This window comes from Leopardus geoffroyi, chromosome A1 (assembly GCF_018350155.1).
Source record: "Leopardus geoffroyi isolate Oge1 chromosome A1, O.geoffroyi_Oge1_pat1.0, whole genome shotgun sequence".
In the NCBI taxonomy this organism is placed as follows: domain Eukaryota; kingdom Metazoa; phylum Chordata; class Mammalia; order Carnivora; family Felidae; genus Leopardus; species Leopardus geoffroyi.
The window spans coordinates 7,216,309-7,234,374 of record NC_059326.1 but is presented as its reverse complement, the minus strand read 5'-3'; the positions used below and the strand labels follow the sequence as shown (position 1 = coordinate 7,234,374).

Here is an 18,066-nt window from a genome sequence, read left to right as displayed (position 1 = left end):
TACCGACTGAGCCAGCCAAGCAGCCCAAGAATTTTTTTTCTTGAGGCTTGTTACTGTGGTGGCTTCTCTGAGTGTGTGTCAGCGGACGAGTGTACAAAATAACGTCATTACAAACCCTCAGTTTTTCTCTGCGGTTTTCCCTTTCCTCTCTGTTGTGCCAGTCATACGGGTGCTGACGTTCAATCACTCGGGGCCATTCGTTTACTGAATATTAACGAATGCGTACACGTGCCTGCCATGGTTTCAAGTGCTGGGGACCCAAAGGCAAAGAGGGACAAAGCCGTTGCCCCCAGGGGGCCTGTATTCAAGTGGAGTTAGACAACAAACAGGTACGATGTGAGCTGGTGAGGAGGACCATGCAGAGATGAAGCCAGGTCAGTGGGTAGAAAACCACGGAGGTTGGTCTGTAGGTGCTCTTGCTGTTCTAGAGAAGCCAGTGGTGGTAAGGATTGTCCTAAGGCTCTCCACCTCCTGATTTTCACACTCTTGTATAATCCCGCCTTCAGCATGAGCTGGACTTAACAGACTCACTTCTAACAAAGAGAATGGGGCAGAAATGACAAATGCCACTTCCAAGATTAGGGTATAAAAAGACTGCGGCTTCCATCTTGGGTTCACGTGCTACTTCCTGGCCCCCCCCCCCTGCTCTGGGGGAAGAGGCCATGGCAGGAGGCAGCCTCAGGTGAGTGAGCTTGGAGGTGAGTCACCCCCCATTCCGGCCTCCAGGCGACTGCAGCCTGTGAGTCAGGTTCGTCCAGTTAAGCTCCAGCCAGATCCCTGACCCACGGACACTGAGACATGGTTTTAGTTCTCAGCACGAAGTTTTAGGACAATTTGTTACGCAGCATCGGGTAAATAATACATTGGTCAAGGATGATTCTCTAAGGAAATTACCTGGAAAAGGGATAGGCCATGGGAAGACTTAAGGGAAGACAGTGCAGGGAAATAGGGGGCAAGTGCCAAGGCTCTGACACAGAAAGAAGCAAGGCAGATAAGGAAAGAAGCGAGAAGGCCAGTGGGCAGACAGACAGTCACAGGTGATGATGTGGAAGGACAAGGACCGGCTGGTACAAGCCAGCTTTCAGGTCTGTCACGGATAACGAGACATAACCAAGAGGAGGAAGGCCACTATTTGAATCACCACTAATTGGCTTAAACAATAACCAATAGAACAGTAATAGTAACCGCTAGTATTTGAGTATTTAAGTATACTAGGAACCGGGCTGAGTGCCGTATTTCACTCATTCTTCACAACAACCCTATCAAGTTGGTATTAACATTAGTCAATTTTACAGATAAGGAAACGAGGGGTCATGAAACTTAAGACACTTTCCTGCATTCACAAGTTAGAAAATGGTAGAGCCAAGATTTAAACCAGGCCTCCCACTTCAGGGTTCTTACCCTTCCACACAGTACTATCTTGGAAGGAGGCCTCTAGAAAGAAAGCCTCTTTCACTCTTGAAAGAGGATCAAAAACAAAAACAAACAGAAAAACCCAACCCAAACCCCAAGATGTTGTTTAAGCCAACGGTGCAGTTTCCATCTGCTAGATGCTCTAGGAGGTTTGATTTTCTTGTGGAGCTCTTTTAATAGAATTGGTTGAGGCATCATCTACACCATTTTTGAGGTTGGACTCAAGTCCGCATGGCAAACTGAGAAAAGCACCCAGGTAGCTTTTCTCTTTGACATACGTTAAATGCCTTACATAACAAATAGGGAACCTACTGAGGGTTTGTATTATTGGATACAATATCAATATATCCTATTGCATGCAATTTTATGCTTAGCCTGGTTTCTTATTCAGATACCTTGTACCAAACCAGATCTGCTACAGAACGTGCTTCCCTTCTGGCTTATTAACCTCTGTCTTGAAGCTTAGAAAAGATTATGGATGCTCCGTCTTAATTTCTTTGTGAAAAGAGGAGAAACACAATTTCTCTTCGCTTTTTATCTATATTCTATAAATAGGAATGCTGTTTTAAAATATCTTTCTTGAAAGCAATGGCTTTAGCAGACTGATAACCTTCCATACAGGGCTCCGCAAATTTGTATTATAGTGCTGCCCTGGGCTAGAGAAAACAAAAACAACAGCAATTTTTTGCTTTTAAGTTGTCACCTGGAAGAAATGAGTGAAATCAGCTTGTTTGACACATTACTGGTATTATAATAACATTAATAACTAACGCTGATTGACAGCATACTCTATGGGCCAGATATGCCCTAAGCACTTTCGATAGATTATCTAAATTAATAGTTATATTTCTATATGGCAAGTGTTATTGTTATCTCAATGTTACAGATGAGGAAACTCAGACAGAAAGAGGTCAAATAACTTGTCCAAGGCCACATAGTTAAAGAGTCTTTGGGCCAAGGCCAAGACCCAGGCAGTATGATTCCAACAATGCAACCTCTTAATTCATCTGCTAAAAGATATTCAGGATCCCGAGCACATCAGTTTCTCCTCCTAAGATATACTCACACACACACACACACACACACACACACACACACACAAAGAAAAAGGAAAAAGGGCCCATTAAAATAAATTCCCCTAATACATATAATCTAAATGTATATGTATTAGCCAATCTAAAACTTTTACAGTATCCTACTGTCCCAGTAACTGAATATCTTAACTATAATTATTCTTTACTATATAAGTACATGCACATATAAGTGATATAATTTTAGACACGGATAAAAACTACACACACACACACACACACACACACACACACAAACACAATGCGGAGAAGTTTATTCCTTTAAAGAGGTTCATAATTTAGCTTTTTCACTGCTGAATCATCTCAGTTTTTAGAAAATTCTGGGTACGGTCTCATTTATCCTTGGTCTCTTTTATTTCTCTGCTCAAACGTCACCTTCTCTGAAAGGCCTTCACTAGCTACTCACTCTCTCACCCTTCCCATCCCTATCCTTCTTTTACTTTCCATTTATACCACTACCTTCAGTCACATCACGTTATTTATTTTATGTATCTGCTGTTAAAAAATAAACTGCTTGTGGGTCAGTTTGTTCCCTGCTATATCCCTACTACCTAAACTGTGCATGCATATAGTGTGTGCTCAATAATATTTATGGAATGAATGAATGAATGAATGAGAAGGAAGGAAGGAAGGAAGGAAGGAAGGAAGGAAGACAGGAAGGTTCCCTTTGAGGAGAGCAACTTGTTGAGGGCCAGCAGCAGCAAGAGCCAGTCCGCTCAGTGCCCTGACCTCCTCTCCCCACCCCCAATCTTGTCACCTGTAGCCCTGGATTCTCAGCCTTTTAAAGATGTGAATTCCGACACGAGTGAGGAAACGAGGTAAGGGCGAGGTGCACGCTGACTTCTGTAAGCAAGGACAAGTTGGGGAGGAGTGGAGATGATAAATCCTGCCATACTGGTTTTGGTTGTGAGGGAGTGGTAGAAAAACAAAGGGGTAAAAGACACGGATACGGGGCCATTTGCAATCTTTATTTTACCTTTACTGCTATACAGAATCTGTCTCCAAGCATTTGTCTTCTTTCTGAGCAGTTTTCCTATCCTCCTATCTCCATTCCTACACTTAAGCTCTCCTTACATTACATAAATGTCGCCTAACGCGCTGTCTTACAATGTTTCCTTCCGCTCATCCATTCTGCACAGGCATGGAATGAAACATAACACAACACAACACAACTCTGGGGGTGTTCCCAAGCTTAGGAATCTTTAATGGCCCCTTTATACTGAGAAAGAGAAAACGATTTATCCTGGAACACTCGATTTACTTTTCAGGTCTGCCAAATTCAATACCCCATGAGGTGCTGGAAGGCAGGCTGTGGCCGTCTCGTTTGCCCTCCGCAGTCCCTGGGATGGTGGCTGGCAGAGTGGATGCTCATGGAACAATCCTTGTTTCAGGAGCATCTCTCTCCCATTCCGGTCTGTGTTCAGCACATAATACTCTGCACCGCACGTTAAAGCACTTCATCGTAAACGCAATCTGTTTCCTTTTTCATGTGTATAACTCTGTCTGCCCTCTCCAAACCACATAAGGCTTTTTAGGACAGGCTCCACCATTTCTTAGGGCTGTGCCCCTACTGGGTCCGTATTTGCTGTACAATACGGACCCCAGTAATTTAGCTATGGAAAGAATTCATTAAAAAATTGCAAATCACACAATAACTGTACCTGGATAATTTATACAGTTCCAAATAGAGAACAACAAAGAACCCCCACGAATCTAAGCACAAAAGGCTGGATTTGGGGTCTTTATAAGTATTTGAAAGCACACACTGGTCGATTTGGGTATACTTCCTAGGAGTCCAGTCTAAGGGATGTTACAAAAGATTATGCCGACAAAAAGATTCTTGTCTAGTGATCTGGGGACTATCTATAATTTTAATGTTTCAAGGAAACAAAAAGAAGGGTAGGGAATGGTGGGCCATAGAACTTGATATGGTCTCATATTTCTAGAAATGCAAGACACGCTTTGGTCAGAATGGCCCTAAACGGTCCGCTTTTTACGTACACTTTTTTTTCTTTTTTCTTTTTTTTTTCCCTACAGAGACTTTGTAGGCACCTGTGTGTTATACCAACTAATTAGAGCACTTAGATGTTACAGCTATATGCAATTTATAAATAATTAGTTTGTAAAGTGCTTTGAAAATAGAAAGTGCTGTGTCAGTACTCAAATTATTATTTATTAAAAGCCTTTGGTATGTAATCACTTTATTTAATGATTGGCTCTTTAAAAGGCACAGTGCTTTACAGCTGAACGAGATTTCTGATTTGAAATCATTAATATTCGTTTCAGTGAAAAGCTATTAGCAAATCAGAGGTACGGATCAAGTTATTTTTTCACAGTTTATATATAAATATATTTGACTCCTGTTTATCTCCCTTACCCTTTTAAGGACCAATTCAATCTTCTGTCAGATGCCACAGAGTTTATGCAGATTGTTCCCACTCATACCCGACTCTTGGTTACCCCTCCAGTCCTGCCCTCAGTCTTTTCCTTCCACCCATCTTCCTTTCTAAAGCTGTTCTGCATCAACCTGTGCATTTACGGCCACTCTAAGCAGATTCAAGACCGCAAGTCGCAAGATCAGTGATGATAAATCTTCGGAGCAACGAAGCCACGTGATATGGAGGTAGTCACGTGAGTGCATTTCCCACATGTACTGCTATTAATTACTTCAGTCTATGACCATCATCCTACACCTCTATGTCCACTAATTAAGCCTTGCTTTCATCTCCTGGAGGTCTTGGTTCAGAGGTATTACACTTCAGTTAAATAACCCTGTTTCCCATCCCCATAGGAATACTCAGAGGCAAACGTTTTTGATTCTCACCTATCCTTTCAGACGTTCCCTACATCTTCAAGGGCTAATTTCCTTGCAGTGACATTGGCTTTCCAGAATCTCTTCTGGATCACTCTAGGAGAACACTATCCTGGCCCTATGACTTTGACCTTCCCTCATCCCTGCTCCCAGTAACATTCAGCTCGTCAGTGCCCTACGGTGTACTTGCTTGATTGGAAAACCCAAACTAAGTCCTTTTCCTATATAGTGAGTGCTAATGTTTAGCCCTGTTAGGCACTCAACGAATACACCTAGTGCCCAGCCACCTGTTAATGTCAATCGGCACTTTTCTGTCCTCCTGTGACTCATTCAATGCCATCTTTTCCCTCTTTGAAAGCACTGGCTTCCACGACCCCACTTTGTATACCTCACTGGCTGCTACTTTTATACCCAATCTTTAGTACTGAGCTTGCCCAGAGCTTGGTCTTGGGCCCACTTCTTTTATCAGACCCCAGTTTCTCCATAGAAATACATACATACAGGGGCGCCTGGGTGGCGCAGTCGGTTAAGCGTCCGACTTCGGCCAGGTCACGATCTCGCGGTCCGTGAGTTCGAGCCCCGCGTCGGGCTCTGGGCTGATGGCTCAGAGCCTGGAGCCTGTTTCTGATTCTGTGTCTCCCTCTCTGTCTGCCCCTCCCCCGTTCATGCTCTGTCTCTCTCTGTCCCAAAAATAAATAAACGTTGAAATACATACATACATCATTTTTATGGCAACAACTCACTTTTTTAAAATTTGAGTGAGTCAGAGAGGGAGGGAGGGAGAGAGAGAGAGAGGGAGAATCCTAAGCAGGCTCCACGCTCAGCACAGAGTCCAACGCAGGGCTCGATCCCACAACCCTGGTGGCATGATCTGAAGAACTCACAAAGTCTCTAGCTTAAATACCTTTCAGGGCCTCCAACTCACATATCTACCGTCTACCACGTTCACAATGGAATTTTTGATTCCAGTTACCTTTTCCACTTTCCAACCTATGTCTCCCCTTAAGCTTCCCATTTCAGTAACTGGGCCCCAAACTTAGATGGAAGTCATGTTTTCTCACCTTCCACATCCGATTCCTGAGGTTCAGTTCTAAAGTGTATTTCAAATCAACCCTCTCTTGTCCATTGCTACCTTGCTGCCCTTCCAGGCCAAGGACACTCTTACAGCTTCTCCGCTTCTACTCTGGCCTCTCTACAACTCACTCCTCTACAGTCATCAAAGTATTCAGATGTCATTCCCATTGTACTTAAAATCCAAACCCCTTACCACCCCAGCTCTCCTTCCTACCAAATCCACAGCATAGGCCCTTCTTTCTCCTCCTTGCTTACCGTGCTACAGAGAAGCAAATCTTTCAATACTTTTAATTCCTCAGACCACCAGCTTTCTGCTTCAGGGCCTTGCACAGCTATTCCACCAGAATGCATTCTCTCGTTTTTGCAGCTAGCCCCTCCTCTTCCTGTAATCTCTGGAGGAGCTTCCCTGACTTCCTTACCAAGATTAGAAATTAGAAACGTCTAGTTGTCTATCAGGCATTGTGCTGCAAGCCAGTACGGTGGGCAGACAGCAGAAGCGCTAACAACAGCCTAGTAAATCCGAGACCGGGAAACCCAAGAGTATAATGAAAGCACACACAACTACCCAAACTAGGGTACAGAGTCGGACACGTTAAGTTCTCTCCTAGAGTACGGCAGGGTAAAAGTGTTCCAGGAAGACGGAACAGCAAAAACAAAGGCCCCAAAGCAAAGAGTGCTGGGGGTGGGGTGCTCAGGTTCAAAGGCTGACAGAGATTTAGGGTGAATGAAGAGTCAAGGTGGGGTAGGACAGGTATGAGACGAGGTTGATGAGATTAACAGGACAGCTTAGAAGCAGTTCGCTAATATTTTAAGTTAAAAAAAAATTAATTTTCCCAACATGGAATTTCCTTCTCCCCATCCTTAATGTAACCCTGGGCTATACCTAGATACCCACCTAAGGACTGAAAATGTTATCTGGTCACTCCAGTTTCCTCCTTTTATAATATAAACTCTCTTGACCTACTTAGATCATTTCCGACAAAATATTTTATTAGTGTCCTGAAATTAAAGCAATTAACTGGTATCTATCCTATAAATGCTGCCACAAAGATGGTGCTAGATCCTACCTAACCTTCCCGTGAAACCATAATTCTCACAATTCTTTCAAATTATTCCCCACCCTTGCCCGACCTAAGTCATAGCAAAGAATGCAATTCTCCCATGAGTTACTAAAAAGTATCCAACAAGAAGCTAAACCCTCCTCCCATTTCCACCTTTTTTTTTTTTTTTTAAACCAATCACAGTCTAGCTGGGGTCAGGCTCCATCGCATCTCTCCTTCTCCCCCAATCACAGCCATGAATGCATATTGCCTATTCTTTTGAATTCCCTTGATCAAAGTCCTTTCAAGGCCTGTAATTTTCTCATAGCTTACTTTCACTGCTGACTCAATTAAAAGAAAAACAAACAACCCTGAAAGAGCCAATCTTCCAGACGAAGCAACAGAAACCACTCAAATTAGTTTAAATGAAAGAGGGAATTTATTAGATGAATACAAAGGTTCTTGCGGGGATTCCAACAGCTGTCATGGGTTAAGAGCTAGAAGCACGCCTTGCTGAAGAACACATCGGGTCGTGATCACAAACTTCTATCTCTGGGTTTTCTGCCAGATCACGAAGACAAGATCCTAGAGGGCAGTCCTCCCTGTATAGTGCGTAAGGGACTAGAATGTGGACTCCTTTCTGCTTGCTTTTTGATCCTTATATTCCTTTATGCTGGCCTCAAACTTGTCAAGCACATGCTGGCAGACATTCATGAGCTCATTCAAGCCTCTCTGAAATGGCTCCACAGCTGGAAGAGTACCTCGAGTCTGAATGCGTAAATTAATTTTGCTCTCTGAAGGATGGGTTGTAGTGTAACCACAAAATTCCACTTCCGGGTTCTTCATGATCATGTAACGAAGAGAATTTCCTAGGGTATGGTCCTCCTCGTGCAATACAAATGTCACACAGTGTCTATCTGTTCCAGCTGCCTGGACCATTTCCAGGGCTGTCTTCCTCTCGCCTTCAGCCATTGAGGTCTTCAATCCAGATATTTTTCTACACACATATTTTTTATAAAAATGAGATCATACTGAATATGGTTTTGCAACTAGCTTTTTTTTTTTTTTTTTTTTTTTTGCATTTACTGTATCACACTGGCAACACATTATACTCTAATGCACTCCAATTACACAGAACTGTTAGGATTAGCCCCTTATTTTCCTGCCTCCACATAGTCTGTCAGTGAGTATGTAATTACTGCCTCCGGTTTTTTTCCCCACCCCATCGGACCGTCCACATGGCCACAGGGGAGTCCCCTTAACACACAAATGTTTGTTAAAATCTTCTTTTGGCACAGTCATAAGAAAGGGATAAGATTACAACAGGGTGGGCTCTGCTAGGGAATGAAAAGGCGTAGAAATGTTTAAAGGCGTAGAAAAACATAGATCTTTTTAAAAACAGACTGTAGATTACCATCGTGCAGGCCCCACTATGGTTTCCATTTTCAGGAGATTAACTAGAATGGAAATTCCGGGATATGTAAATCAAGCAGGAGGGAGGAAGAGAACTGAGCGCACAGAGTAATTTGGACCGCAGTTACAGGGGCTTAGGCCTGACTGAACGCACCAATAGCAGCACTCGGAGAACAGTGGCCTGGTGCGCGATCTAACGTTAGCTTTATTTACTCTCGCTGTTTTAACTGGGGGTGGGGCAATGTGGGGACTTAAGTCCGGCCTCACAACTTGTGCTCCCTCCAGGACATCTAGTGGTACTGAGCGTTTCTACTCCAAAACACCCATGTGTCTTCCCCTCTCTTCCCAGTCGGGGCCCCCTCTCCCCGCTCAGGCGCCCACTTCTCTCCCCTCCCCTGTCCTCCCAGCCAGGCGCTCGCTGTCTGGCCGGGCCGTGGAGGCGGAGGCCCCGGCCGACCACCTGCCCCTCCGCCACCCGCTCGGGGCGCAGGGCGCGGCCCGCTCCTCCCGCCCGCCTCCCACCCCCCCCCCCCCCCACTGCCCACCCGCCTCCACGGCCGTTACCTCTCCAACTCCTGGTCTTCTTCCATCGCGGGGGCGGCTTCCGGGATCCTCAGGTGGTGCTGCTGGATCGGAGGCTCTAACCCATATCGCGAAACGTGCAGGCGGAGCAGGAAGGAAGGAACGACCGACGGAAGGAGCCGAAGACGGAAGGAGGGAGGAGGAGCCGCAGCGGCGCGGCACTGCCCAGCCGCTGGGCGGGGCGTGTACGTTCCGCCCGGAGGCCCCGCCCACAGGCCCCGCCCCCGGCGCGAGGAGGGCGGTGGCGAGGTCCGAGGTGCTCACCTGGAGTTCCCGGAGCTTAGTCTGTCCGCTGAGCCAGCGGGGAGAGGTGGGGTCGGGCTCCTGTCCCCTCTCGAGGCCGAGAACCGCCCGTGGGCGCTTGGGTTCAGCCCTCGGCACCTTACCCCAGGTGATGGCGAAGGGGGCGGGGCCTTACCTGTCGGCCCCCAAATCACCTTCCTTCTTAGGGCGGAATCGGGCCTTTAAGATTTGCTGCTCCACCCGTGTTACTCCCTGGCGGGACCCCAAGCCAGGAGGGGGTAGGGGGGTGGTGTTCGTGGGATGACAGGTTTAAACTATAGTGGATCGATACACCTTGATGAATTTTACAACAGAATAGGATGGGTTTAAGTCTGAGTTTGCGTCATCCGGGACCTTGCGGCTGCACACCTCAAATGGGTCAAAGGACAAGCGTTCGTAGAGGAGAGTTTGGAAGGAAAACTGCTCTTCTCCCCCCCGCCCCCGCCCTTTCTCTCTTAGGATCTTTCCTACACTTGGAATACGTACGCCCTCCTTTGCTTTGCACTTCCTTTTCCTTTTACCCTTTTAGCTTCATCAACCTCCTTCACCTGCAGAACCTCCCTCTTACCTTTGTTCCCAGGTGCTCTCCTGACTCCGCCTCGGCAACCTTTCACCACCCAGACTCGCTCCCCGCCCTCCTTTTTCCTTTGTACCTCTCCTCTCTCTCTTCTCCTCGGGTGTTCTTCTTCGCCAAAAACCCTTCTCCCTTCTTCGATCTCCTACTCCCCTCGCCTTTCTCGGCCCGGTCAGCCCCCCTGTCCCTACCACCTTACCCCAGAGTCCTCTCACCCCCGACACACCTATATTTCTGCTTTCCTGCGCCACCTGTTCTCCTGCCCCCAACCCGATTCCCCTAGATGCTCACTGCCTCCCCCCAGCTGTTCCACTCTCCTCGCGGCGGTCCGCGGTGAGCGCAGAGGCACTTCTTGAGCTTGTCTTCAGCGGGGGAATCAGGCGAGCGGCGGGGACAGCCGACACCGGGTGGGGGGAGGGCCAGCGGCGAGGGCGGAGTGGGCTCACTCTAACCCGGGAGTGACGGCCCCGGCCTGGCCCGCCCCCCGAGCTCTGGGATAAGCGGAGTTTCCCTCTGGCCCGCCTCCTCCCCGCCCTACGCTGCCGCCCATTGGCTCAGGCGCGTGTCGGGTTGGGCCGCTCGGCCCCGGCGCTCGCCCCCGGGAAGGCAGCAGGGGCGGTTGAGAAGTGAAGTCTTGGCCAGAGTTTGCTTCTTGCCAGGAAATCCGCGGTGGCGGCCGTGGCGGCGGCGGTTCCCCGCGTAGCGGAGGCCGACTGGCTCCCGGCTCCCTCGGCGGGCCGCGGAGAGCGGAGCTGGCGCTGGGCTGCGGCGTCAGGAGCCGGCGCGCGCCCCGGGCGGCCGCGCTTTCCCAGTGAGTAACTTTGCCCTGCCCGCCTGGCCCCGCGCCCTGTCGCGGGTCCCGGGCAGCCGCCTCAGGTGCGGGCGGCGGCGGGGTGCGGGGCAGCGCCGCGCCGGGCGAGGCGGCCGACCTCCGCGGCTCTGCTCCTGGCTCGCCCGGGCTGCGGGAGACGTGGACCCGGACCCGCTGTGGGGCTGGCCGCGCTCGTCCGGGGAGGAAGGGACGGGTTGTCCTGCGCCGGGCGCCCGCCGCCCGCCGCCGGCCAGGCGCCTGGGAGAGGCGGGAGGCCCCCGGCTGTTGGCGTTTGGTGGTTCCGGCCGCAGTGTTGCTGATCCTCGCGTCGTTTGCTGTTTTCAGGAGGGGAGAGGTGGGCATGAGTTTCTTATTTCCTGTGTGTGTGTGTGTGTGTGTGTGTGTGTGTGTGTGTGCGTGCGCGCTGTAAATGAGAGTGGCACTAACTGCCTTGCGTTGGATCTTGTTCTCCGGGAAAGGAATAGGGAGAGATACCCACCGTCCCAGCCTGTTGCCTACGAATTCTCACCTTTCCCTTGAGGCTGGAGCGGGTGGGAGATCACACGTCTCCGAGGGGGTAGTTTCAAAATGTGGATCTCGATGTGGAAGCAGTTGCACACAAAGCACCGTTCAGGAAAGACATCACTCGCTTTCAAAGCTTTATGCCATATGTTTCAGACGAAGGACTTTTGACGAACGCAATGTTTCTTGTGATGTTTCAGTTTGCAATTAACATCAGGAATCAAGACGTTCGTATCTGCCAGGAGCTGCAGTACACTCAGGCATGGGCTTCACTGTATAGATGTTTCTCTTTAAATCACAGAAACCAGAAGTTGAGCGTAAAGCAGTGGCAGGAGAAGACAGTTGTGAACTCCGGTTTATGGGGACTGCCTTCACTTTAAGAATTTCACGTTCTTGCAAGCGGTAGGACTTATTTGTCAATTGGCCTTCGTCCCAGGACAGGTTTTGATTTTTTTTTTTTTTTTTCTTGCACCTACTGTGACGCAGGGCTGATGAAGTTGGATCTCAGTAGATCAATTTATTTTCTTTTGACAGATTTGATTCCCACCTTCACAGTCCTTTAGAAAATGGACTTTGATCTAGTATCTGTTTTGGCCAGTCAAAGCTTTGTTGCGCCTTGGAAAACAAAAGTTTTGCCTCTTTAGCTTGAAGTCCCACATGTGGGTTTTCCCAGAGGGGTAAAATGTAGGCCAAATCAGAACTGAAGTACAATAACCCTACTTTTAACTTGGCCCCCTTGTGTATTAAGGTTCCTAGTTCGGTGTCTTGTTCCTCTCTTCTCATCAAGTTGGAACATTTTCATTCTTTATTCGTTCAGCACATGATAGAGTGCCTACTGCCTGCTAGACATTGATGGCAGGGGTCAGTTCTTTCCCTGAAGGTGATCACGGTCTTATTTGGAAGTCGATCCACACCTGTTCCACTATATTTTGAACACAGTGCTGTGGGGACTGACAAGAGGGAGCATTTCTGACTGAGGTTTGCTAGGGAAGGCCTCATCTAGGCACTTCTGCTTCCCGTTGCTGAGGAATTTTGCCTGGTACATTCCAGGCAAAGAGACTAACATGTAGGGTGTTGCTTTATGAGATCCACAGGGAGTCTCTGGCTGAGGAACGCAACGTTTGGGGCTGGGGTAGTAGTCAGGGGTTGGTATATTATTCCTTTCAGACGACTCAGCACTTTGCCTTGATTACAGTAGGCACTCAAGCACTTGTTGAATTGACTTCAACAGAGACATAAAGGGTTCTATGGGCCAAATTAAGAAAGTTGGACTTGATCCCCTCAGTGATACACAGCTGCTAATTTTAAGTAGGAGAACGTGTCGATAACATTTGTATTCCAGAAAGATATCTGCAGCAGTCTGGAGGATGGTGGGGGTCCAGATGGGAGACAGAGAGGGAAGCATTACACTCTGGGGGTTAAGGGCTCAGGGCTTCTCGGTTCGCATTGCCTGGGTTTGAATCTGGTTCTGTCACTCACTCCGTAACCCCTTTCTTTTTTAGGTTTTTCATTTCATAGGGTTTGGGGGATAAAAGGGGAAAAAAAAAAACCATGTATATTACTTAGAATAGTGCTTGGCAGTAGTGAGGATTTGGTAGATGCTAGCTAGCTGTTACTCTGAAGGCAGTGGAGCGGAGGAAGAGCTATCATGGTGTTGAGGAGGTTTATTTAGTTGGATTAGGTAAGTGACTAGATGTGATTAATAAGAGAGGATTCCTAGGTCTTTTGACTTGAGTCATTGGAGTGTACTGGTTAAGCTGGCCGTGGAGTCGGCGCAGGAGTTGAAGTCCATTGCTTACCCTGTAGAATTCCCATCCTGAGCTTTGGTTTCCTAACATTTAGGAAATGATCACAGTACCTGTCTAGTAGCGTTTGAGGATCCAATGAAATTACGCACGTAATGCCCTTGGCAGACTACCTCGCATGTTACAAGTGCTCAATAAATATTAGTTGTTCCTTTAGCGATGACGACACGAATGAGCTTGTGGAATGTTGGGAGATATGAGAAGGAGCAGTTAAAAGCAACTGCTGGTAGAAATGGGGAAGAGAAGATAGCTAGTTTCCGGCCAGTCCAGTGAGGTGCTGATGAACGGTTGGGATGTCTGTGACGAAGATGTTGGATAGATGTGCTGGACAGGAGCTAGGAAAGAATGGAAAGGAAGAAGAGTTGACACAAATCCTTTGTGGGTGTGGTTAGCTTTTTGGAAGATTTGGGCAAAAGGGAGGCATTTATAACATGGCAGCGCCAGGAGTGTGGATACTGTGTATTAGGCATCTCTATCCTTTTTTTTTTTTTTTTTAATTATTTTAATGTTTATTTAGTTTGTGTGTATGTGAGAGAGAGAGAGAGAGCTAGCAAGCGAATTGGGGAGAGGCAGACACAATCCGAAGCAGGCTCCAGGCTCTGAACTGTCAGCACGGAGCCCAGAACGGGGTTCAAACTCACTAAACTCGAGATCTTGACCAGAGGTCAAGTCAGACGCTTAACCCACTGAGCCACCCAGGCGCTCCAGGCATCTCTCTATTCTTAAAATGCATTTTGGCCACAGTCACAGTGGAACTCCGGGCTCTTATACTCTGGTTGGCTCTGTGTCCTTCTCTCCCTCCTCTTTCTTTTCTAATCGCCCTCCTCCCCCCCCCCCCCCCCCCCCCGCCAAATTAAAATCTTTTTAATTATGCAGTGTCTTTTAACTTTTCTTTGTTTATGGGGCTAAAGTTCATTCAAGGCCCACCTTCCTATATCAAAATCCAACAAGGTTTCTAGAAGAATCAAAGGACTCATTTCATAGGTTCCACTCAAGAAGCAGTGTTGATTGAAAAAAAAAATGTGTGTGTGTGTGCGTGTATAATTTGACTTGCAAAATATACGTATATACACACACATGTATTTTACATATGCATGTATATGTACACATATGTATATATTGAATGTTGAATTATGGTTGTAGAAGATTTTGCTAGGCCTAAAATGACCCTGTTACAGGGCCTGGGAAATTTACAAAGAAAATCCCTTTTAGTTTTCCTCTCCTATGCCTCTTTTCCTCAGAAAGTGCAAAACAGCAGAAAAAATCTGTGATTATGTAAGTTTTTTCACTGGTTGGAATTCAAAGAAATGACTGTTTTGTGTATTAGTCTAACAAAAATTTATTGAGGGAAATTTTTTAAAAAGCAAGTGCTCATGATATACATCACAATAATTGTCACCGAGTTAGTATGCTTTTTTTTTTTTTTTTTTTCAACGTTTATTTATTTTTGGGACAGAGAGAGACAGAGCATGAACGGGGGAGGGGCAGAGAGAGAGGGAGACACAGAATCGGAAACAGGCTCCAGGCTCTAAGCCATCAGCCCAGAGCCCGACGCGGGGCTCGAACCCACGGGCCGCGAGATCGTGACCTGGCTGAAGTCGGACGCTTAACCGACTGCGCCACCCAGGCGCCCCTTAGTATGCTTTTAAAGAGGCAGGCGTTGTAGGTTCTGTTCTTTAGAAAGTATGCTTCAGATGAGCAAGGATCCCGTCTGTCTTGCTTATTGAGCAGTTCCTAAGCGCTCAGAATCATAAACAGTAATGTATGCATGAATGAATGAAATGGATCCATTGGCTTTGAAATGTCTTGGCTCACAGATTTCTCTGAACCTTTGGAACAATCATTGGTCAGAAGGAAAACAAAAGAGGGAGTTGAGCCAGCAAGGAAGCTTGAAGCGGTTCATGTACCCACGGGAAGATGGGGCAACTCTTAACAGAATGTATGGCTCTTCTGATTCAGCGATTTTAGTACCTACCGCTGTAATTATTGACATGAGTCCTTCCTTTTTCACATTTTACTTTGATTAGTTGTGAAGTGTGGGAGGGAGGGACAGACTTTTGCAGGGTTATTGCTTGGTTCAGAGTTGAGCCGAAATAGCTGTGTCATAACTTTGTCCTCTCTTGTTTGTTAGCAGAACTCCGGAAGTCTTAATTAGAAAAGCTGAAAAGATAAGAGTCTTGTGGGCAGAGAGGGTTTAAGCATAGCTTACACCTTTATCTTTCCAGCCTCAAGATTTAGGACTATTATTTCTGACAAACAGAATCCCTCAGTGGAGAAGTTATGTGTGGGAAAAAAATTTTTTTTTCAAAATTGGGGTAGGAGAAACAAGAAAGAGAAAAAAAAAATGCTGAAGATAGGCACTAGGCAAGTAAAAACGATATGCAATATATACACAAGTGTATATGTAGTATATATATTTGTTTAATATATGTAAAATACAATAAACAATCACGTGTCCGCTTAAAAAGCATACCAACTTCCATATGTAAAACAAATGAGGTTTTAATTTTTCCTCTTAGAGTTCTTTTAAAATAACAAATTGCCCTAATAGGGCAAGTGTATAATAGGAACCATCGTAAAAAATGTGTATATCCAAGTTATGAGGACCTATATCTCACGTAAAATAAAGTCACTACAATAAAGTGGCTACAATAAAGCTTCTAAAGGCTCAGTTGGCTATTACTTTGTTTTATAGACAAAAGTAAGTCTGGGAAATAATTTATATCCTTTCCGCCACCCTCTTGTACCTCCAAATTGGGAGTTTGGCTACCAATCTAAAAAGTTAGTGGATCATCAGCGTTCTTAACACTGTTCAGTCAAACTACATAATTATTGAGCAAATAAATTGGAGTCCTTCACATTTATCTTCGCTGTGTGACCGTTGCCACTTTTCTTTCACATGATTTTAACGTTTGAACTTTGACTTTCGTCTGTATTCAGATAAGCATGCTTGATGTGATCAGCACTGGGCTGTATGGGTCACAGAAGATCATCTCTGCCCTTGTACAACTTAAAATCTTAAAAGACATTCAGTCAAGTTACTAATCATCCCAAGCAGGGTGTCTGATACCTTTGACTTCTAGTACCTTCGCTCCACGCCCGTGACCTTCACTTCTGTATTTTAACATTATTCCAAACTTGCCACGTTAGAAATCTTAAGTGTATATATCCTGTTCTCTGACCACAGCTTCTCTCCTCTCCTTCCAGCTTTCTCACACCCACACTGTATACTACAGTGTCCTTCCTCTTCGCAGAGACCGCTTGCCAGCCTCTTCGTTCCGCCCCACCTCCCGTACCCCGTTGTATTAACATCTGTTGGCCTGGAGGTCTTCTCTGTCCAGTTCGGAGTCCCTTGTTAAGCACCTGGAATATGCTTCCAATGCCGCCTTTGCCTCTCTTGAACTTGTTTTTGTGCCGTGCCTGCCAGATCATGTCCCAGTTCCATTAACTCTGCCTTCTCTCCCTGAGTTGCTCTGGTAACACCAATGAAAGGCCAGGCTCTCCATGCAGGTGACCGGCTCTCAGACAACCCCTTCCCCCCACTCCCCCCAGTCAGTTGTGTTTATTTGGCACCGACTGAGTTCTCTGACACTGAGCTGAGAATGTTCCCTCGTCGCTTACCTTCCAGAGGAGATGCACATTCATCAAGTGATGGCACTCGCTGCGGTAACAAAGTACGCTAAGCGCTTTGGAGGAAGAGTGTAGGGCTATGGTGTCCGATCCTGTGGTCACTAGCACGTGTGGCCAGTCTAAATGGAGATTTGCTGTGTGAAGCACACACCAGATTCTGAAGATTTAGCCTCCGCCTAAGGTGAAATATCCCTAGTTTTTATATGGCTTACATGTTGAGATAAGGTGATAATATTCTGGGTATATTGGGTTAACTAGAATATTAAAAATAATTCATTCACTTGTTCTTTTTTTCTTTCTTTTTTTTTTAATGTGGCTACAAGAACATTTAAAATGACCTGTGTGGCTCACACCCTGTTTCTGTCGGGTAGCTCTGCTGTAAGGTGTCGTCTGGGGATAAAATGAGGGGAACCAGGCTCTGGGGAGCTCGATGTTCCGGAAACGGTCCCCGAGGAATTCGTCTCTGAACAGATACCTGGCTGAGTAGGTGTTACACAGGTAAACCCTCCTCAAAAGAAGCAGTCAAAGGTGGACAGACAGCCCTTTGAAGGAGGACGAGAAGACGGATGAGAGAGCTAGGAGAGAGAGGCCTGGGATGAGGCCAGGGAGGGAGGCAAGGTCAGATCACGTAGGCCTTGTTGGCCCTAAGTAAGGACTCCGTTCTTCATCCCTTGGGGGTTGTTCCAGACCTTCATCATTGACCAACCCTTTTGTCCAAGCCCCTCTTCTACGGTCTGCAAGTAGTCTGGCCACCTCGTAAACGATCTGGTTTGATCTCTCAGGTTTCTGTCCTTCCCCTTCCCAGCTGATATACGGAAGTCTCAGATCTGTGGGAGGCTAGCTTTTCCACACGTGTTCTTGATCCCATCCTTCAAAGTCCTTCTCAGGAGAGGCTGTCTTTGGTTAACTCCCTTCTGTGTTTAATCCCTTTCCCCCTGCCGGCTTTTCCATATCAGCTTAAATATGCTCTAGTCTGAAACCTTTAAAACAGAGCTCCACTGACATCCCCCTCGAGTT

At 46.6% G+C, this 18,066-nt stretch overlaps 3 protein-coding genes across 4 annotated transcripts in view; 1 reads left to right on the top strand and 2 right to left on the bottom strand.

The window, feature by feature from the left end:
- LOC123590973 (protein POLR1D-like) overlaps positions 1 to 9,509 on the bottom strand; it is a 48,298-nt gene extending 38,789 nt beyond the window's left edge. Inside the window, exon 1 of the mRNA XM_045464699.1 lies at positions 9,408 to 9,509. Within this exon, the coding sequence (XP_045320655.1) occupies positions 9,408 to 9,433 (26 nt within the window). The 5' untranslated portion in view covers positions 9,434 to 9,509. The remainder of the gene's footprint in view (positions 1 to 9,407) is intronic.
- LOC123591039 (DNA-directed RNA polymerases I and III subunit RPAC2) lies at positions 7,847 to 9,515 on the bottom strand. The gene is made up of 2 exons (XM_045464818.1): positions 9,408 to 9,515; positions 7,847 to 8,427 (listed from the first exon to the last, which is right to left on the bottom strand). Exons 1-2 carry the CDS (start codon positions 9,431 to 9,433, stop codon positions 8,052 to 8,054), a joined length of 402 nt encoding a protein of 133 aa, XP_045320774.1. The 5' UTR covers positions 9,434 to 9,515; the 3' UTR covers positions 7,847 to 8,051.
- Positions 9,516 to 11,002: 1,487 nt separating this feature from the next.
- The window catches only part of LNX2 (ligand of numb-protein X 2), a 79,493-nt gene continuing 72,429 nt past the window's right edge, over positions 11,003 to 18,066 (top strand). For both annotated transcript variants that reach the window (XM_045464601.1, XM_045464523.1), the window contains exon 1: positions 11,003 to 11,092. The gene's annotated coding sequence lies outside the window, so the exon portion shown is untranslated. The remainder of the gene's footprint in view (positions 11,093 to 18,066) is intronic.